The sequence below is a fragment of the Chiloscyllium plagiosum genome, chromosome 42 (genome assembly GCF_004010195.1).
Source record: "Chiloscyllium plagiosum isolate BGI_BamShark_2017 chromosome 42, ASM401019v2, whole genome shotgun sequence".
NCBI lineage: Eukaryota > Metazoa > Chordata > Chondrichthyes > Orectolobiformes > Hemiscylliidae > Chiloscyllium > Chiloscyllium plagiosum.
Genome location: NC_057751.1, coordinates 11,415,516 through 11,433,881, shown reverse-complemented (window position 1 = coordinate 11,433,881; position 18,366 = coordinate 11,415,516). Strand labels below are relative to the sequence as shown.

General features: G+C 45.7%; 1 protein-coding gene across 2 annotated transcripts in view; it reads right to left on the bottom strand.

Annotated features, from left to right (window-relative positions):
* tacc1 (transforming, acidic coiled-coil containing protein 1) overlaps positions 1–18,366 on the bottom strand; it is a 173,176-nt gene that overhangs the window by 139,832 nt on the left and 14,978 nt on the right. Inside the window, exon 1 of one of the 2 annotated variants that reach the window (XM_043681465.1) lies at positions 14,443–14,628. The exons of the other annotated variant lie outside the window; for it this stretch is intronic. Within the exon in view, the coding sequence (XP_043537400.1) occupies positions 14,443–14,510 (68 nt within the window). The 5' untranslated portion in view covers positions 14,511–14,628. Of the gene's footprint in view, positions 1–14,442; positions 14,629–18,366 lie in introns of those variants that run through there. 2 annotated transcript variants of the gene reach the window in all.

Genomic DNA, 18,366 nt, shown 5'->3' with positions numbered 1-18,366 from the left:
GATGGAGGAGTCCAAGGACCTGCATGTCCTTGGTGGAGTGGGAGGGGGAGTTGAAGTGTCGAGCCACGGGGTGGTTGGGTTGGTTGGTCCGGGTGCCCCAGAGGTGTTCTCTGAAACGTTCCGCAAGTAGGCGGCCTGTCTCCCGAATATAGAGGAGGTCACATCCGGTGCAGCGGATGCAATAAGTGATGTGTGTGGAGGTGCAGGTGAATTTATGGCGGATATGGAAGGATCCCTTGGGGCTTTGGAGGGAAGTAAGGGGGGAGGTGTGAGACATTAAACATCTGTGGCCCTTCTTTCTCTCCCAAGGTCATGTGAAAAGACTCCCTGTGCTATTTAAAAGAAAGCAGAATATTTAGTCCTCATGCACCAGACAGTACATGTTTTTCAGTCAAAATCACACAAGTTATGATCTTGCATTGTCACATTGCTTTATTTGGGAGTTTGCCCTGCACAAATTGGCCATTACATTTCCTACACCACAACAGCAGGTCAGTTTAAAGTACTTCATTGGCTGAAAGTCCTTCAGGATCCTCTGTGCCTTGTGAAAGTCAGGACAGAAAAAGAACTTGGTGTCCTTTTCCTCTAGAAACATATTTTTGATTTCTGAATGACATGTTTGTATCTTCCAACAAAAATAGCACATGGTGTCAGATCCATTGCAGCCTGGGAACACTCAAGCATTTTAATTCCACCTATAATTGTCACTCAATGTCACCACACCCTGTCTCTGAATTACGAATCCAGAAGCCCAGGTGAATGTCTGGGGAACTTGGACTGAAATCCCATCACAATGACAGCTGGTGGGATTTGAATTTAATCAGAAACATCTGGAAGTGAAAGCTAGTCTCGGCTATGAAGTTACCCTTGATGTTTATTGAAAACTCATCAGGTTCTCTCATACCCTTTAGACAGGGAAATCTACCATCCTCACCCTATCTGGCTGACCTTTGACAGTATTAGAGGAGCACAGAGAAGACTGAAGGTTGTGGGATTGGAGGGTGGAACAAAGTGATGGAGGGACAAGGCTACGAAGGGATTTGAAACCAAGGATAAGAATTTTAAAACGGAACCATCATAGGTCAGTTTGGGTGGGATGACAGGGAGTGGTGCAAGTTAAGGTAAGGGCCCACTGACTGAGGGACACAGTCATTAAAGGTCCAAATGGTTTCAATTGCATTGGAAATTACTTTGCTGCATTGGAGTTGGAGAGTCACAGATGTGTACAGCATGGAAACAGACCCTTCGGCCCAACTCGTCCATGGCGACCAGATATCCTAACCTAATCTGGTCCCATTAGCCAGCACCTGGCCCATTTCCTCCTTACCCTTCTTATTCATATACCCATCCAGATGCCTTTTAAATGTAGCAATTGTACCAGCCTCCACCACTTCCTCTGGCAGCTCATTCCATACGCGCACCACCCTCTGCCCCTTAGGTCCCTTTGAAATATTTCCCCTCTCACTCTAAGCCTATGCCCTCTAAGTTCTGGACTTTCCCACCCCAGGGAAAAGATTTTGTCTATTCATCCTATCCATGCCCCCTCATGATTTTATAAACTTCTATAAGGTCACCCCTCAGCCTCCGGTGCTCCAGGGAAAACAGCCCCAGCCCTATTTAACTTCTCCCTATTTCTCAAACCCTCCAACCCTGGCAACATCCTTGTAAATCTTTTCTGAACTCTTTCAAGTTTCACAACAACTTTCCTATAACAGGGAGACTAGACTTGTATGTAATATTCCAAAAATGGCCAAACCAATGTCCTGTACAACCGCAACATGACCTTCCAACTCCTGTACTCAATGCTCTGACCAATAAAGGAAAGCATACCAAATGCCTTCTTCACTATCCTATCTAACTGTAACTCTACTTTCAAGGAACTATGAATCTGCACTCCAAGGTCTCTTTGTTCAACGACACTCCCCAGGACCTTACCATTAAGTGCCCTGATTTGCCTTACCAAAATGCAGCACCTCGCCTTTATCTAAATTAAACACCATCTGACACTCCTTGGTCTATCAGCCCATCTGATCAATGTCTCAGTTATGCAGCTGCATTGTCATGGAACATGAAGGACAACCTTACCGCCCTCCGACTTGATGATACTGGCCGACTTGATGGCAAATAGAGTCTGACAGCACATAGAGTCTGACCCTTGACCGTGGCGAGGCTCAGCTTGTCATTCAGATGAGTCTACTTCTTGCTTTGTCTGACTGGACCCAAGCTTGACCAGTTCAAGGGGGGCTCGGGAAAGGGGTGGTGTGGGGTTGCTGTTGAGGAGGGGAGGAGGGGACGTGGGTGAGTCGATCGTCTGCTGTTCAGAACCAGCTCAAAGCTGCTCAGAAATTCTCAGGTCTTGTCTGAAGGTTGTGGGTTCGATTCCAACTGCAGAGGTAGTAAGTTGAGAGCACTGCACAGTCGGAGATGCCAGATGTTAATCGAGCATACCTCATTTGTCCTCTCAGGTAGCTGTGAAAGTGTGTGGGAGCTTCCCCCAGTGGCCACGGGCAACATTTATCTCTTGGCCATATCACCCAATGAATGTGACCTGCTTGTGGGATCTTGCTGTGAGGACATGGTCTGTGGTGTTCTCCTACATTGGCAACGTTTCCAACCAAAAAGAGAACTGGCCGCAAAGGGTGAGCAAATGGTGGTAAAAGAGACAACATAAGTGTAGGTTCCCCCGTATGTTTCTTTGTGGTTGGTCTACCTTAAAGAGGAAATCTCATCTGCGGTTGACGGACAGGGGAACAGGCAGCTCGACAGGGCACTGCAATGACGTTCCAGGCCAGTGCAATACAGCGAGGTGGGCCGAAGGCCTTTTCGTCCTCCACAGTGACCGAAAGAGGCGGCTTGCTGATCTGCGCCATGCTGTCCTCTGGGGGCTCCTGTGTGGAGACCCGCTGTGTCCCTGCAACAAGAGAGGAAATGTCTCAGCAGCTCGTGTCCGCGCACCACAGCCCCCTCTCCAGACGCCAGCCAAGACAGGTGAGGGAGGCAGCAGCGTGTTAAAACACGGCCACACCTTCTCCCTTCAGGGACAAGAAAGACAGACTTCATTTAAATTGGCTGACAAATGTTAGGAAGCACAAAGGGTGGGACGTGTATAGAACTCTCTTCCACAAATGACCGTAGATGTCAGGTCAGTCATCAATTCAAATCAAAGATACATACAGTTTTGTTAAGCAGAGGTGTTAAGGACATGGGCAAAAGGCAGATAGCTGGAGTTAGGACACAGATCAGCCTCCATCCCAATGAATGGTGGTACTGGCTTGTGGGGCTGATTGGCCTGTTCCTATGTTCCTCGGATGCAGACATCATTGACAAAGCCAGCACTCAACCCTAATTACCCTGGAGGAGGTGGTGGTGAGGCACATATACATAATGCTGGCATCACCACACTGTCTCCCTTTACCTCACAGGAGATCCTAGCTTACGAGGTGACCTGGATATTGTCCAGTTAAGGGTGGAACTATTTGAATGAGTTGGCAAAATTGTTGCAAAAGCACTGACAGAAATACATTCTGAAGACAGGAAACTAATCATCGAGATAAAGTGCTGTGCATGCTTCAAATCTGAAACAAAAGCAGGAAATGTTGAAAACATTCAGCACATCTGGCAGAATCTATGGAGACGGAGAAAGAGAGGGAGAAAAGAAATGTATCGCTTACTATCAGCACCAATGACCTTCCATTAGAATCAGAATAATCCACGCACTCACTCACAACCAGTTAGCAGCTCGAACACAGACTAATTCAGGCTGCAGCAGTTACTTGGCCTGAAAGGTTTCCTCTGTTTTCTGTTCTGCTCAGAGGCTGCCTGTCTCACTGAGTGTTTCCATCATGTTCTTGTGTAAAGTTCAAGAGGAAGCATATCCATAGCTGTTCAAACAAACAGACCTTACAAACTACAATGAGATTGGTCCCAGGAATGAAAAGCTTGACATATGACAAACGTTTGAGGATTCTGAGACTCTCCTCAATGAAGTTGAGAAGGATGAGGGGGAATCTAATTGAAACTTACAGAATACTGAATGGCCTGGGCAGAGTAGATATTGAAAAGATGCTTCCATTGGTAGGAGAGACTTGGAACCAAGGGCACAGTCTTACAGTAAAGGGAAGACCTTTTAGAACAGAGATAAGGAGAAACTTCTTCAGCCAGAGAGTGGTGAATCTATGGAATTCACTGCCACAGAAGGCTGTGGAGGCCAGGTCATTGAGTATATTTAAGACGGAGATAGATTGGTTCTTGATTGTCAAGGGGGGTCAAGGGTTATGTGGAGGAAGTAGGAGAATGGGGATGAGAAACTTATCAGCCATGATTGAATGACGGAGCAACTCGATGGGCTGAATAGCCTAATTTCTTCTCCTGCGTCTTATGGTCTGGAATAAATTGTCAGGAGCCATGACAACTGGTGTGATGAATTTCAGAGCTCTGGGTTTGGCACAGTTTATAAAATAATCTCCACCAATATGATGCTACTGGATGGTCATTGAGTTATCACGCAATGACAGAAAGACAAGTGCAGGTTACTTCATCACATATGGGGGAAGCGAGGTAACACATGAGAGAGAAAGCATAGAAGATTATACCAGTATGTTGAAGGGAATTCTGGGAGGAGATGGTGCCTGTGGAACATTGTCAGATCATTCAATGTTTTGAAGATAGAGGTGGACAGATTGTTGATGACCAATAGGGTGAAGGGTGAATGAAGGTGTGCAGGAATGTGAAGTTGATGTTAAAATCAGACCAGCCATGATCTTATTCAATGGCAGAACAGGCTTCAAGGACCCAGAGACCTTACGTTTGGTCCTGGTTCACATGTTTGTAACATAAAGGCTCAATCAAATTTGCTGGACTCTAAGACTTGTTGATGTGCTGTAGACGTTAGGCAGATATTCCAGCTTCTCCCAAAGTGGGAAGGAAAGCAAGAAAGAGGAAGAGTCCAGATGGCCAGCAGAGAACGCCCTTTTGCATGCACTGTGATGTCATGAGTGCTCATCGAGAGGCCAACTTGCCAGAATTAAGTTTCCCTTCCCAATGAGGTCCGATACTAGCAAACAACACATGTATTCCAACTCCCGGCTATGTGGGAGTGGTGTGCAGCAGATCCTTCACCCTTCTGTGGCTTTGCCCATGTCTTGTGTGGTGCCATGCACCTGCACTGAGATGTGCTGCTGTCTGCAGCCCACATCTGCAACAAGAGCTGGACTGACAGTGCTGGCCTGGACGCAGTGAATATCCCCCTGGAATGTCCTGAACTTCAACCCTGACACGTTGACCACCCTGACACTGCATAATTCACTGAACTGCTACTCCGACAGAGAGACTTCCACCTGTCAGTATCCATTTCACCATCCTCCAGTGAGTCATTCTCATCCGTAAGTATCACACTAGTGATGATGCTGCATTTCTATAGTGCCTTGTCACATCCCTCAAAAATGCCCCAAAGTGCTTGGAGTCGGATGAAGATCAGTATGAGAGAAAAGCTGCTGACATCAGCATTTTACAGATGGCAGTGAGGTGAATGACCAGTGCAGAGACACTGGTAGATAAGAAATCTCCAACAACTGGTCTAATCGAGCTGGTCAGCACTGCATTTAAGTTGAGAGGAAAACCAGGACCCTCCACCATCTTTAATGTCCCGCGAGCAGAATCTTCTCCTGAAAATAGGACAAACTCCCACATCCAGGATTCTATCACTTGTTCAAATAGGGTTCGAGCACCATCCTCTTGACTGAGACAAACTGGTACTTATCCCACTCTCCACCCATGTGTCACATCCCTTCCTGGGGGTTTACATTTGCCTCCCCCCCCCCCGTACCCACCCCCAGTCCTGAACAAGGGTTACACCCGAAACGTCGATTTCTCCACCTCCTGATGCTGCCTGGCACTTACATTCCTTCAAGCTGATCGAGCCCCCTCCACCACTCATTACAAAGCCAATTCTGGCACCATGTGATTGTTGTTCATCAACCTTATGCACATGGTGATGAATATGAAAGGGTTAATCTGTGAGCCAAGCTGAAGTTCTGCTCAGTCTGATATAGAATATGCAGCCACTGGGGTGAATCATTGGACCCTTTCAGGAGTTTTGGGTAGATAGCAGACTCTGGTACAGTCTCATCTTGCCAACAACCCATGTCTTCGCTCTGAAAAACAACAACTGGGGTTGCTGGAAATCAGGAACACAAACAGAAAATGCTGGGAAAATTCAGCAGGTCTGGCAGCAGCTGTGGAAGGAAATCAGAGTCAACGTTTTGGCTGCCGTGAGCACGGGTCAGAACTGACTGTCGCCCGGAAAAGGTTGGTCTGCATACTGAAGGTGGGATGGGGGGGGATGAGTAAAAGACAGGAGGAGGTGGAGCCCAGAGAGCGAGAACAACATTTGGACAGACAAACAAATGGGTAAAGATCAATGTGGGGGAACCAGTTGTTGTTGATTGGGACCATTAGTTACATTCTGGATCAGTGGTGCTGGAAGAGCACAGCAATTCAGGCAGCATCCGACGAGCAGCAAACCCCATGTCTGCCTGGGTTTCCTCCGGGTGCTCCAGTTTCCTCCCACAGTCCAAAGATGTGGAGGTTAGGGTGGATTGGCCAGGCTAAATTGCCCATAGTGTTCAGGGATATTAGGCTAGGTAGGTTAGCCATAGGAAATGCAGGGCTACAGGGATAGGGTCGGGGTGGTGGAAATGAGTAGGATGCTCTTCAGAGGGTCAAAATGGTCTTGATGGGCCAAATAACCTGCTTCCATACTGAAGAGATTCTCTGGTTCTATAACTTCTCTGCATCTCATTAGTCATCATTAATATGCCTTTGAGTTATTGTAGCTACCATGCTGTTCCTGAGATGTAAGCACAGCTGGTGGAATATAAATTCAACTCATTTTTAATTCAAGGATTGAAATTCCATCTCAGCAATGATGCCCAATAAACTAGAGACAGTTGTCAAAAAACCCCTATCTGATCACAGGGTAGGAAATCTGTCATCCTATGCGGTCTGGCACACGTGTCACTCCAGATCCACTGCAACCTGAATATTCCAGAGAGCAGTGATACTGGGCTTGAAACATTTGCTTTGTCTCACTCTCTCCACAGACACTGTCAGACTGACTGAGTTTCTCCAACACTTGCTGTGTCTTTTATTGCTGATCTCCACCATCCACATTGTTTTGGTCTCATTTACAGAAATGTGGTTGACTCTTGTTCTGTGTATTTCCTAGTCAATCTGTTCAGAGATGTTATGACACACCTCTGGAACATGTGGGATTTGAAATCTTCTAGCTCAAAGGTAGGGACACTACCACTATTCCACAAGAGCCCTTGTGGTCGACTTGTAACTTGCTCTCTGAACTGGCCTGGCAAGCCACTCAGTTCAAGGGCATTTATTGAGGAGCATCAAATACTGGCCCTGGCAGCAGCACTAATATGCAGTGGTAAAACAATGATCGACTCTCCTGAATCTCACTTACACAATGCCACCATTCATTGTTCCAGAATTAAACGAGTGGGGAAAAAATGTGACAGTACAGTGCTGCAGTCAATGTAGGCTATTCATGCGACTGAAACTTAAGCACTCACTGTTATCAGAGTAACACAACATGAACTCTTTACTGGCAGGGTCAGTCAATTGCTCTGTATTAATGCCACCAGATATTTCCTGATACGTCACAGATGATGTGATAGCGACCATTTAGGGTCGAGCTTGCACAAACTGGAATGGTTCTGTGGTAATCAGATTTGGCCAGCACACAATTTCAAAAGCCTGTCAGCCAGACAGAGAGGATATACCCCCGAGATTTCCACGCAGCACAATGATTCTGGTCGCACAATTCATTCATTGCTGGCAACATAATCTCTTTTCTTTCTGTTCTTTTCTGGGGAAGTGAGTGCCACTGGCTGGGCCGGTACAGGTCGCCCATCCATCGTTGCTCTTCAATTAAGTGGCACACTCTGCCATTTCGTAGGGCAGACAGAATCAGCCGCATGGCTGTGGGCCTGGAGTCGCATGGACGTCTAACTGAGTAAGGACAGCAGATGTCCTTCACTGAAGGGCATGGGAGAACCGGGTGTGGTTTTGCAACAATCAATGATATTTTCATGGTCACCATTACTGTGACAAGCTTTCAATTCCAGACCATTATTCAATTTGAATCTAGCAGAGGGTTTGAGCCCTTGCACCCAGTCATTAGTACGGGCTAGCAGATTGTGAAGCTTGTAACATTATCAGTACCCTACAGTCACCCCTCATGTAAGTCTTCCCTTTTCTGCTCCCTGCCCTGTCCTTTCCTGAAGGTTTCATCTCCCATTGGAGGGGTCTCATCCAACAAGTGCCTTACCAAAGCTGTGCAAGCCCTCCCCACTGCACGCTTCAGGCTGCGGACAGAGTATGACAGGAGAGTTGATTGCGAGGAGAGTCCACAGGGCAACCTGATTCCACTGTGACTCAGCATCCACAGGCATGTTCACCAGCAGCAGCAGCACAGTGACTGAACTCTCTCAAACCTGAGGTTACTGGATCTGGATGATTGCCATACAGGCTCGGTGCAGATTGGGAGTCAAAGCTGGCAATTTCTGATCACACAATCCCTACAGTGCTGATAGAAGCCATTTGACCCTCTGAAAAGCATCTTACCCAGAACAACAGCCCCGCCTTATCCCTGCAACCTGCTAATCCATGCAGCCAGTTGAAAGTCGTGTTTTTTTAACATCCCAACTACAAAGCCATCAGCAAAGATTTGGATAAGGGGGCACTGCCTCATGGTTGGGCTAGCGATGCCTCAGTTTGAAATTTCTTGGACTTCTTTTCAAAATTCTCTGCCACAGACTCACCCCTCACCCCCTCCAGCTTTGAGGTCTCTATGTTGTTCCAATTTTCTGCTGCAGCCAATGACAATTTACTGCAAGCCATGCTTATCTCGGTTAGAGCAGCTCCCACCTGCCACTGACTGTGGTGTTATACTCATGAACCCATGACCTTTCCTGGGTAGAGGCGCCAGTGTTGGACTGGGGTGGACAAAGTTAAGAGGAGAAAGTGAGGTCTGCAGATGCTGGAGATCAGAGCTGAAAATGTGTTGCTGGAAAAGCGCAGCAGGTCAGGCAGCATCCAGGGAACAGGAGAATCGACGTTTTGGGCATAAGCCCAGTTTCCTGAAGAAGGGCTTATGCCCGAAACGTCGATTCTCCTGTTCCCTGGATGCTGTCTGACCTGCTGCGCTTTTCCAGCAACACATTTTCAGCTCTGGACAAAGTTAAGAATCAAGGAACACCAGGTTATAGTCCAACAGGTTTATTTGGAAGTACTAGCCTTTGAAGGTAGACTCCTTCATTAGGGAGCCACACTCCAAAAGCTACTTCCAAATAAATTTGTTGGACCATAACCTGATGCTGTGTGATCCTTAACTCTCTCTGAGAAAGCATCTCATTCAGGACAGTTCATCTGAATGTTGTCAATGACGGTCCCACTCCTGGGAAAGTGACTGAAGGATCACGCTCATATTCCCAATCATCTTCAGTGTTGGCTGAGGGATATTGGGGTTGATGGCTGTGTTGATACCTCAGTAGATACCTCAGTGCTGGCTGAGGTCGACCTCTTCCTCTTTCTCTTGGTATAAAAGGGCACATTTTAGTGGAGAACCCGCCTGCGTCTCAAATCAGCTCCCCTCCTTCCCTGCCACCACCACACACCCACCTTTTCCAACAGGCAAACCCAACACTGGATGGAGAATCGTCCCTTGGTCTCACTTTCTGTTTTAACTGGTGTTTGTGAAGTGCTCCTCCTTTGGTTTCTGACTGGTCAGGGAAAGAGAGCAATCCAGCTCCCATTCTCTGTGGTATTGACCAGCTTGCTGCTGGCTGTGGGAATTGGAGTGATGTGAAACAGTTGTGTGGGAGACCGAAGAGGATGTGAGGGTGAGAGTGTATGTTGTTTTGGCTCAGTAATTTGCACAGACCCTCCCCTCCTGGAACTCTGGTTTCATCCCCTCCCACCATGATCATTTCCCACTCCTTCTGTCCAATAACTTTGGTTGTTCGAGCTGAGAGAAACTCCAACCGTATTTCTCAGCTGAAAGTGCTGGCCTCTGCCTGTGTAAACCCTCCTCTGCCTCACCTGTCCTTCCTGGGGGTGACCACACAATAACATATTCAGCCACACAATTCCCCCGATTCAGCCAAAACAGATAAACCTGTGCACTCCAATCTCTCGAATGGCCTCTCCCTGTGGTAAGCACCACTCTGCTCCTGTAGTGATTGGACTGAGGTTGGCCAGTTAGACCTCACTGAGTATGAGATCCCTGATTGGGATTACTAACTTGGGCTAATTCGGGAGCCCTGGCTAACAGTTACAAACAGGAACCTGAGGGATTCTCCTGACTGTTGGGACTGGCTCTGTGCTAGCTGGTCAGAGTCAATGTAAATAAAGGGAGACTTGGTGACAGGTTACCGGCCTCTGTGGAATTGTTTTAGCTCCCTTACCTGCCCTCTACTAGTCTTTCGCTGCAAACCCCCTGCATTGCAAACTTCTCTCTGTGCCCAACCACCTCACGTTTCATAGCCCCACTCTCTTTCTCAGATAATCATGTCCCCCTCCATCCACGTACAACCCCTCCTTTCCATTCTTTTTTCTGCCTCAGTGATTTCCTGGCATCGCTTCCCACATTGTAAACATTAAACACAGCACAGAATAGAATTGAGGTCATATGCAACGGACCATGAAGACATTGGAATGCCCTGTGAATACATTATATTTCAGGCAAGTTTTGGAAGCAGAAAATCAACTTGTACACAGTGCACAGTGATTGAACGACAAGATCCAACTGTACGAAGGGTCAATGTTAGATTTGTTTTGTGACATGGTTCAGAATCTTTGAATCTTAGTCCAGCTGAGGAACGGTGGGCTAATTGACAACTTGCCTCACCTCCTTGGATGCCAATACTCCCTTGGTTATTTAAACAACAAACCCTCTAGACTGACATTCAACATAATACCTGTGCAGTGGCTTGATTCATGAACTATTTGATGTGGGTCACTGTTGCTGAATGGAGCAGTCAGTGTTTAGTTTCATAATTTCAGTCAGCTTCATTAAGGTGTCATTGACAGGCTTGTCTTTTTTGACCATGTGAATGGAAATCCCAGTTCCTAAGTAAAAGATTCAAACATCCGCCTCTCATCCTGCCTTCCTTTCAGTCCTTACACTGCCCTGTGCTGCTGTGCAGGTCCCAGGTATCATCTAAATCCCTGCAGTAACGCTGGCTGCTCAAATGAAGCAGCATCTCTGCTCTCGGTGCACTATGAGGTCACCTCCAATTAAAGCCATGCAATGTAGGAACAAAAGTGAAACATTTGGGGGCGGCACGGTGGCTCAGTGGTTAGCACTGCTGCCTCCCAGCGCCAGGGACCCGGGTTCGATTCCATCCTTGGGCGACTGTCTGTGTGGAGTTTGAACATTCTCCCTGTGTTTGCATGGGTTTCCTCTGGGTGCAGACTAGGTGAATTGGCCATGCTAAATTGCCCATAGTGTTCAGGGATGTGTAGGCTAGGTACATTATTCAGGGGTAAATATGGGGTAATAGGGTAGGGGCTGAGTCGGCTAGGTGCATTATTCAGGGGTAAATATGGGGTAATAGTGTAGGGGCTGGGTTACTGTTTGGAGGGTCAGTGTGGACTTGTTGGGCCAAATGGCCTGTTTCTACACTGTAAGGATTCTATGATTTGGCTCATCAAGTCTGCTATTCAATGTGATCATGGCGAATTTGGCAAGTTTCAACTCTACTTTCCTACCTTTTCCCCAGAACTCTTGATTCCCTTCCTGACTGAAACCCACACAGACACGGGGAGAATGTGCAAACTTCACACAGACAGTTGCCTGAGGCTGGAATCGAACCTGGGTTCCTGGGGTTGGGAGGCAGCAGCGCGAGCCACTGAGACACCATGCCACCCCTCTGCTTTGAATATACTTAATGACCCAACCTCAGCAGGACCTCTGTAGTACAAAATTCCGCAGATTCACTGACCTCTGAGAGACAGGATTCATCCTCATCTGTTGAAACCCTTATTCTGAAATGATGCCCTACACTTCCCCACATGGGGAACAACTGTTCCACATTTACTCCCTCAAGCCCCCAAGAATCTTTTTTAAGGTTTTAATAAGGCTGCTTCTCATCCTTCTAAACTCCAATGAGTACAGGCCCAAGCTATTCGACCTGTCCGGATACATCAGTCTGTCCATATCCAGGGCCAGCCTAGTGAACTTTCTCTGGACTGCCTAATAGTGCCATCACATCTATTCTTAAATAAAGGGATCAAAGCTGTTCACAGTATTCTAAGGTACGGTATGTCATGTGCTTGTCTTGTTTTAGCAAGACTTCCCAATATTCATATATCATTCCCTTTGGAATAACAGTCAACACTGTCCTTCACTGTTACCTGCACAATGAGTTCTCTGCAGTCTTTGTCCATGTAAATAATATTCAGCTCCTCTGTTCTTCCTGCCAAAGGAAAAACCTCACATATTCCCACATTGTATTCCATTGGCAAGCTTTCGTTAACTCACTTTTGCCACGAAATCTCAATGCAGCAATATGTTATACAATAAAGACGTAGGAACATAACATGAAAACTCCAACATCTGTTCACATGTTATTCTAGCTCATAAAGCCATGTAAATATTTAATTCATGGCCGACTTCCATGTCTGGGCTAACATTCAGCTGTTCAGTTACAAAGAGTTAATCAGCATGTCATGCTTCAAGTGGCCCAAGTTAACATGAAGCCTAAGGCCTTCATACCGTCAGGCCACATGCTGTGACACAGTCATGATCTGCTGAGTTTGTCTCTTAATGATTTTCTGACCGTGAGATGTACACAACAGTCACCATCCCTCCAATTGAACCATCTCCGTCCCATTCCCTTCCCGCTATGTAAGTAACCAATGAGTCATCTACCCCATTGGTACAGACAAGATAAATCATTTTTGAGCGAAACTCACTTGATGGAGCCTGGAACGGGATACTAAACATAGCAGCCATTGCACAAGTTGTCGTGCAGCCGAAAACGTGTTTCCATTGCACCTTCTACCTGAAAGCAAACAGTCTGATTGATTTTGCCCTGTGGTATTTGTCTTGTTGTTCTGTGCTCATACAGCCACCATGCCTGACAAAGGGCAAGGTGCATACTGACTATTCAACCAACTGTTTTTGAACCAATTTTAGATATGGAGCATCTGCGACAGTCATGACACAATGTATTTCTTTTCATATTCACTCCCCTTTGTCAAATTCCTTGGAGGCTGATTGAGCAAATAAGATTCCTCAAAGAGGAGGTTCATAATTTTAATAGAGGGCTTCCACTTCTGCTATGGATGCTGGGATAGGTTTGCCTCCATAGAGAGTGTTCATTTTTCACCACGATGGTGAGATTGCCACAGAAGCGGGAGTAGACTGGGTCAGAAGATTCGGACCCTTTGTGAAAAGCTCCTGCCGTTGACCTGGCTCCTTCCCCATTTGGCTACTCAAATCATGTGGTTTGCATCAAGAACAAAAATCACCAGTTCTCACACATTCATTCCTGGCAGGTGACATAACCACAAAGATCCCTCAATATCCTCCATTCCATGAGTGAACAGGCTCAGACAAAACCTACTCAAAGTGAGAGCTGACAGGAGGAGATTCAAGGGTTAAAAAAGCAGCAGTAAACAGTGCAGCAAATTTGTTGTGGATTCACGTTTTCTGTGCTTGCGCTTGACGTTTATTATCAGTAATGAACACTGATGTATTCCAGCTGGGGTGCTGTGGAACTTGGGAGAGGTGCCTGTAAAGACACATGAGCAGTTTCTTCCTGTAAACAAGAGTATGGCCTGAGTGAAACTCATGACAGTGCAGTGCCTCAGTCAACAGGGATCAGACAACATGGGCCTGAAATCAGAATTCACATCTTTCAGTGTCCCCTTCATGACATGGACAAGGAAAGTGGGTCACTTCTCCAGAAATCCCTCCTGGCAATGAAATGGATGTCAGACAGGAGGAGGGACACGAGGCCTGATGGCTAGGAAAGAATTTTTGAAACAGGAATGAAAATAAACAGAGAAAACGGCAGCAGCGAGACAATGGCAGAATCGTTTCAAACAGATCAAGCTGACCTTGATTTGCTGGTTCCAAGTGATAGTGGTCACAGCTCAGCCTGTCCTCGGATTATTGCAACACGGATAAATTCTCAAAATAAGGAATGACACAGAAAAAAAAACACATTGACAAGAACATACACACATTAGATGAGCACCACATTTGATACATTTCCATTTTAAATAGAATTAACCACTCAAGCTTGTATGCAGTGGCTAAGCAAATGACACTTAAAAATCAAAGAGACAGACAAAACTCAAACACATAATTGGTTGCTCTCGTATTGAAATTGAAAGATGGTTAGATGATGGATGACTTACATGCTTGCCTTCTCTTTTGAAGGTCTCACCCCTCCCTTGTGCTGGTGCTGGGACTGAGACCCTCCCATTCTGAAAGTTTTGTCAGTGGTCGCAGAGAAGCCTGTGATGGTGAGGTAGGCTCTAACACAGACACAGAGTCTCACATACACACACACTCACACACACTCAATGCTGCAGTGGGACTGCAGTTCCTGCATTGACTGCTCGAGTTCTTCAAACTGCTGAACTCTTGCCAGATCCTGGGCCAATCACATGCCATCAGCGTCACCTCGAGCCAAGGCTGCACATAACAGGACAGTGCAAAAAACACAATAGGCTCAAATAAAGTCAGTGGTGAGGAATTCGAGGGTCCCTGGCACTTGGCTGCAGAGTAAAAGCTGACCCAGATGACAGCAACTACACCACAGAAGGATGTGTGTCCAAAGCTGCTGTCTGAAAGAAGAAAAGGCTTCTCTCTCTGATATATTCCGGGGCACACCATTCTTCTATCGAGGGATGCCCAGCCACAACGGTGTGTTTGTTTTCCTCTCCCATGTTGATGGTTCTCTACCTCGGGGAGAAAATGGGCTCTCCCAGCCAGCACATTCCAAACACAGACACATGCGAGCAAACTGACGGCACTGCCCTGCAGGGTGAGTGCGTGTGCTGCAAGCTCAGTGAGAAAGAGCATAATTAGTGAACCAAGCACCCCTCCCCATGGAATTCAGTGCCCTGTCACTGAGTTTGAGTTGCTGCTTTCTATTCAAGGAAGGCAGTTACACAGTCTTTGCAAAATTCCCAGCCCAGCCCTAACTAATATCACATAGAAACAGTCACCAGCTGCAGAGCAGCAGGTTAAAAACAAATGGTGTTGCCATTTTTTGCTAGATTTAGCAACAGAGGTAAAGAGTGCAAAAAGCACAATAGGCTGAGCCTGAGTGTTGTGATGTCCATCTTGCTGGTACAAAAGCCATCATCTACTTATAGATCTCGACCCCAAAAGGGGTCACTGCACATCTAAATCCAGATTAAACACTGACACCTTCCTGCTGCATGAATGAAACAATCTGATAGAAGTATCCATTGTCAGAGGTGGATGGGCACCAGGGACTGGGTGGAAATTGTCTCAATACTTGAGAGCACTTTCTTCCATTTGGGATGAACCCATGAGCTGGGGTTGAAAGTTTATTCCCTTTGCTACAAAGCACAAGGGAAACCTTTGAAGCTCTGCTATGGATTAGTATTTGCATTCCAACAATTGCGTGAACACATTAACCAAGTGACCAGAAACCAAAAAGTGGACATGTAACTACCCTGTGGCTTTAAGAGGTGTGTCTGATTTCTTTTCAAGGGAGATTGGGGAACAGGTTATCAGCAGCATTTCAGAAGATCAATAACTTGTGCAGTTTTGGGTTTTATTTTTAAATTGGACCAGTAGAACCAGTCTGAATGGCTGTGGGCCCACTCCCACAGACCAAAGTTTTTAGTTTTGGCTTTCAGCACTTGCTGTTGGGGTCTGGAAGAAATGAAAACTATTTTTTCCCTCTAAAGTTACAGCCAAAATCTGCAGGTTCTCTTCCTATGACAGGAGTTGCGTGCGAGACAGTATGTTTTCTGAATTTGCCTTTGTGTTCATGTACTGTTACGATACTGGAACAGTTAGTTAGTAATAGTTGCTGTATCTATTTTCTGTTAAGTTTTCCGACAGGGTTAAGTTATTCCAATTCCTTCTTTCTTTCATTATATTTTAACTATAGTGGATGAATAAAGTGTGTTTTGCTCTAAATCCAATAGTTTGACCAATCAAATTGCATCTGGAATGCAGCACCTGACATTTACTTGTAAAATGAGAAAAGGTTCAGGTCTAGGTTACCTTGTGAATATTTGAAGGGGGTTTGGTTTGGTCCATAGTAGGAAGTCTCATTATACAGACTCAACTCAGCGGTCTGACTTGTTACTCAGGCATTTTTTTGGGAGTCACTTTCCTTCTGAACCGTTGCTTATGAGAAATGACATTGAAATGGCTGGCACTGTAAACTGAGCTGAAGGACACTTATTTTGAATGTGGTACATGCAGGTAGGAAGAATTAAATTGATCATCAGCAGAAAGTCTGTGTCTTGAGTGTGTGTACATCCAGGAAAGAATGACAGATGTGATGCCATCTTTTCAGAATGAAAAAGCCTAAACCACCCACAGTCTCTCCAGGTGTACCATACAAGACCACCTGGTATGTGCATCAAGACATGGAACTGACTCCTGTCAAGGGGCAGGTTTCCAGTTCAACTCAGCTCCACCAGGCCTCTATCCATTTGGTCATTATTTAACACATGTTCAATTTGGACAAGCTTTGGACCATGCATAGCTCCCAGAATCTGCTTGTGACATCTCTACACCAGACAGACTGATTCTGGATCATACAGACATAAGGCAAATTGATTCCTGTGAACCTGTCCCCAGTGTTACTGTGCATGCAGCATATCTGCACATCAGTCCCTGGACAGAGTTTTATCCTGTTTATCAAGTGATGGACAAAATGTTATGGTTACAATTGAATTCACAGATTATATATCCACATGTATGCAACACACATACGTTCGGCATCGCAATGTCCATGCCAATAAGAATTAAAGTGACAACCAATCAAAACCCTGTCTTCACACAGTACAAGTTGTTATTCCCTTTGAAACTGGAAATTCTTGTAATTCTGTCCTGAAGAATGCAAGACAAAAGTACTTTGACAACATCCCTCTATTTGCAGCAAAGGTTAATTTTTATTTGAATTCAGGTGGTTTCTCATTGAATATAACAGCAACAGCATCTTGTATTTATATAGTGCCCTTAACACAGCAAGGTATCCAAAACTGCTTCACAGCAGCATCAGCAAACTAAACTTGTCACCAAGTCACAAAATGAGAAGTATTCGGTTGGAAGAGGTCGGTTTTAAGGAGGTTATTAAAAATGAGAGACAGGTCGGGAGAGATGTCGAAGTGGGAAGGTGAAGGCAGTGTGGGATCATTACATCAGGAAATGCTTAAGAGGCCAGAGTTGGAAGTCTGCAGATTTCTTGAGGAAACTATGGGTTGTTGGAGGTTACAGATATCCAGAAAGATGAAGCTATGGAGCAGCATGAAAATCCAGGATGAAAACACAAGGATGTTTTTCTTAATTGCTGGTGCTCTGAGGATACATGATCATGAAGCTTATTGTATTATTTTAGGCATCGAAACCTTGTCCCAGACCTCTTTGGGTTAAAATGGTGACAAAGTGACATCAGTGTTTCACTCCCTGAGGGAAGACCAAGCATATGAATGGATCTGTTGTTGCAAATCAGGCATTGACAGTGGGACTCTGCACTGACAGTGTCCACATTTATGTCTGACTGACAGAACAAGCTGTGCTGATAATGCATGTAAGATATTATTCGCTTTCCATTATTTACTTAAAAGGAACACATAGTTGTTCAAAATATTGGAAAAAGTAAGGAAGTAAAACAAGATACCAGAATTCAGATTAACAGGGTTCAGGAAGAGGAAGTTGAATGTTTCACGACAAGTGCTGACTTTGGCATTGGTAACAGCTTCCTGCTTTCAAAAGGCCTTGATACATGCTATGCTAATTGTTGAATGAAACCTCATCAGAAATAAAGGAGAGATTCGCATTTATATAGTGCTTTTGTTAACTTTATTGGCACCTAAATCTCAGATACAGGATTCTTAAGGAGATGGGGAACAACCAGAAGACGTGGTACATATCGATACCAATGACATAGCTGGGATAAGAGAGGAGGACATGAAAAGAGAATATAGGGATTTAGTTTGGAAGTTAAAAGGCAGGACAAGCAGAGTAGTAACCTCAGGATTGTTACCAGTGCCACGGGCAAGTGAGGCTTGGAATAGAGAGCGAGTGCCGATGAACACGTGGCTGCAGGGCTGGTATAGGAGGGA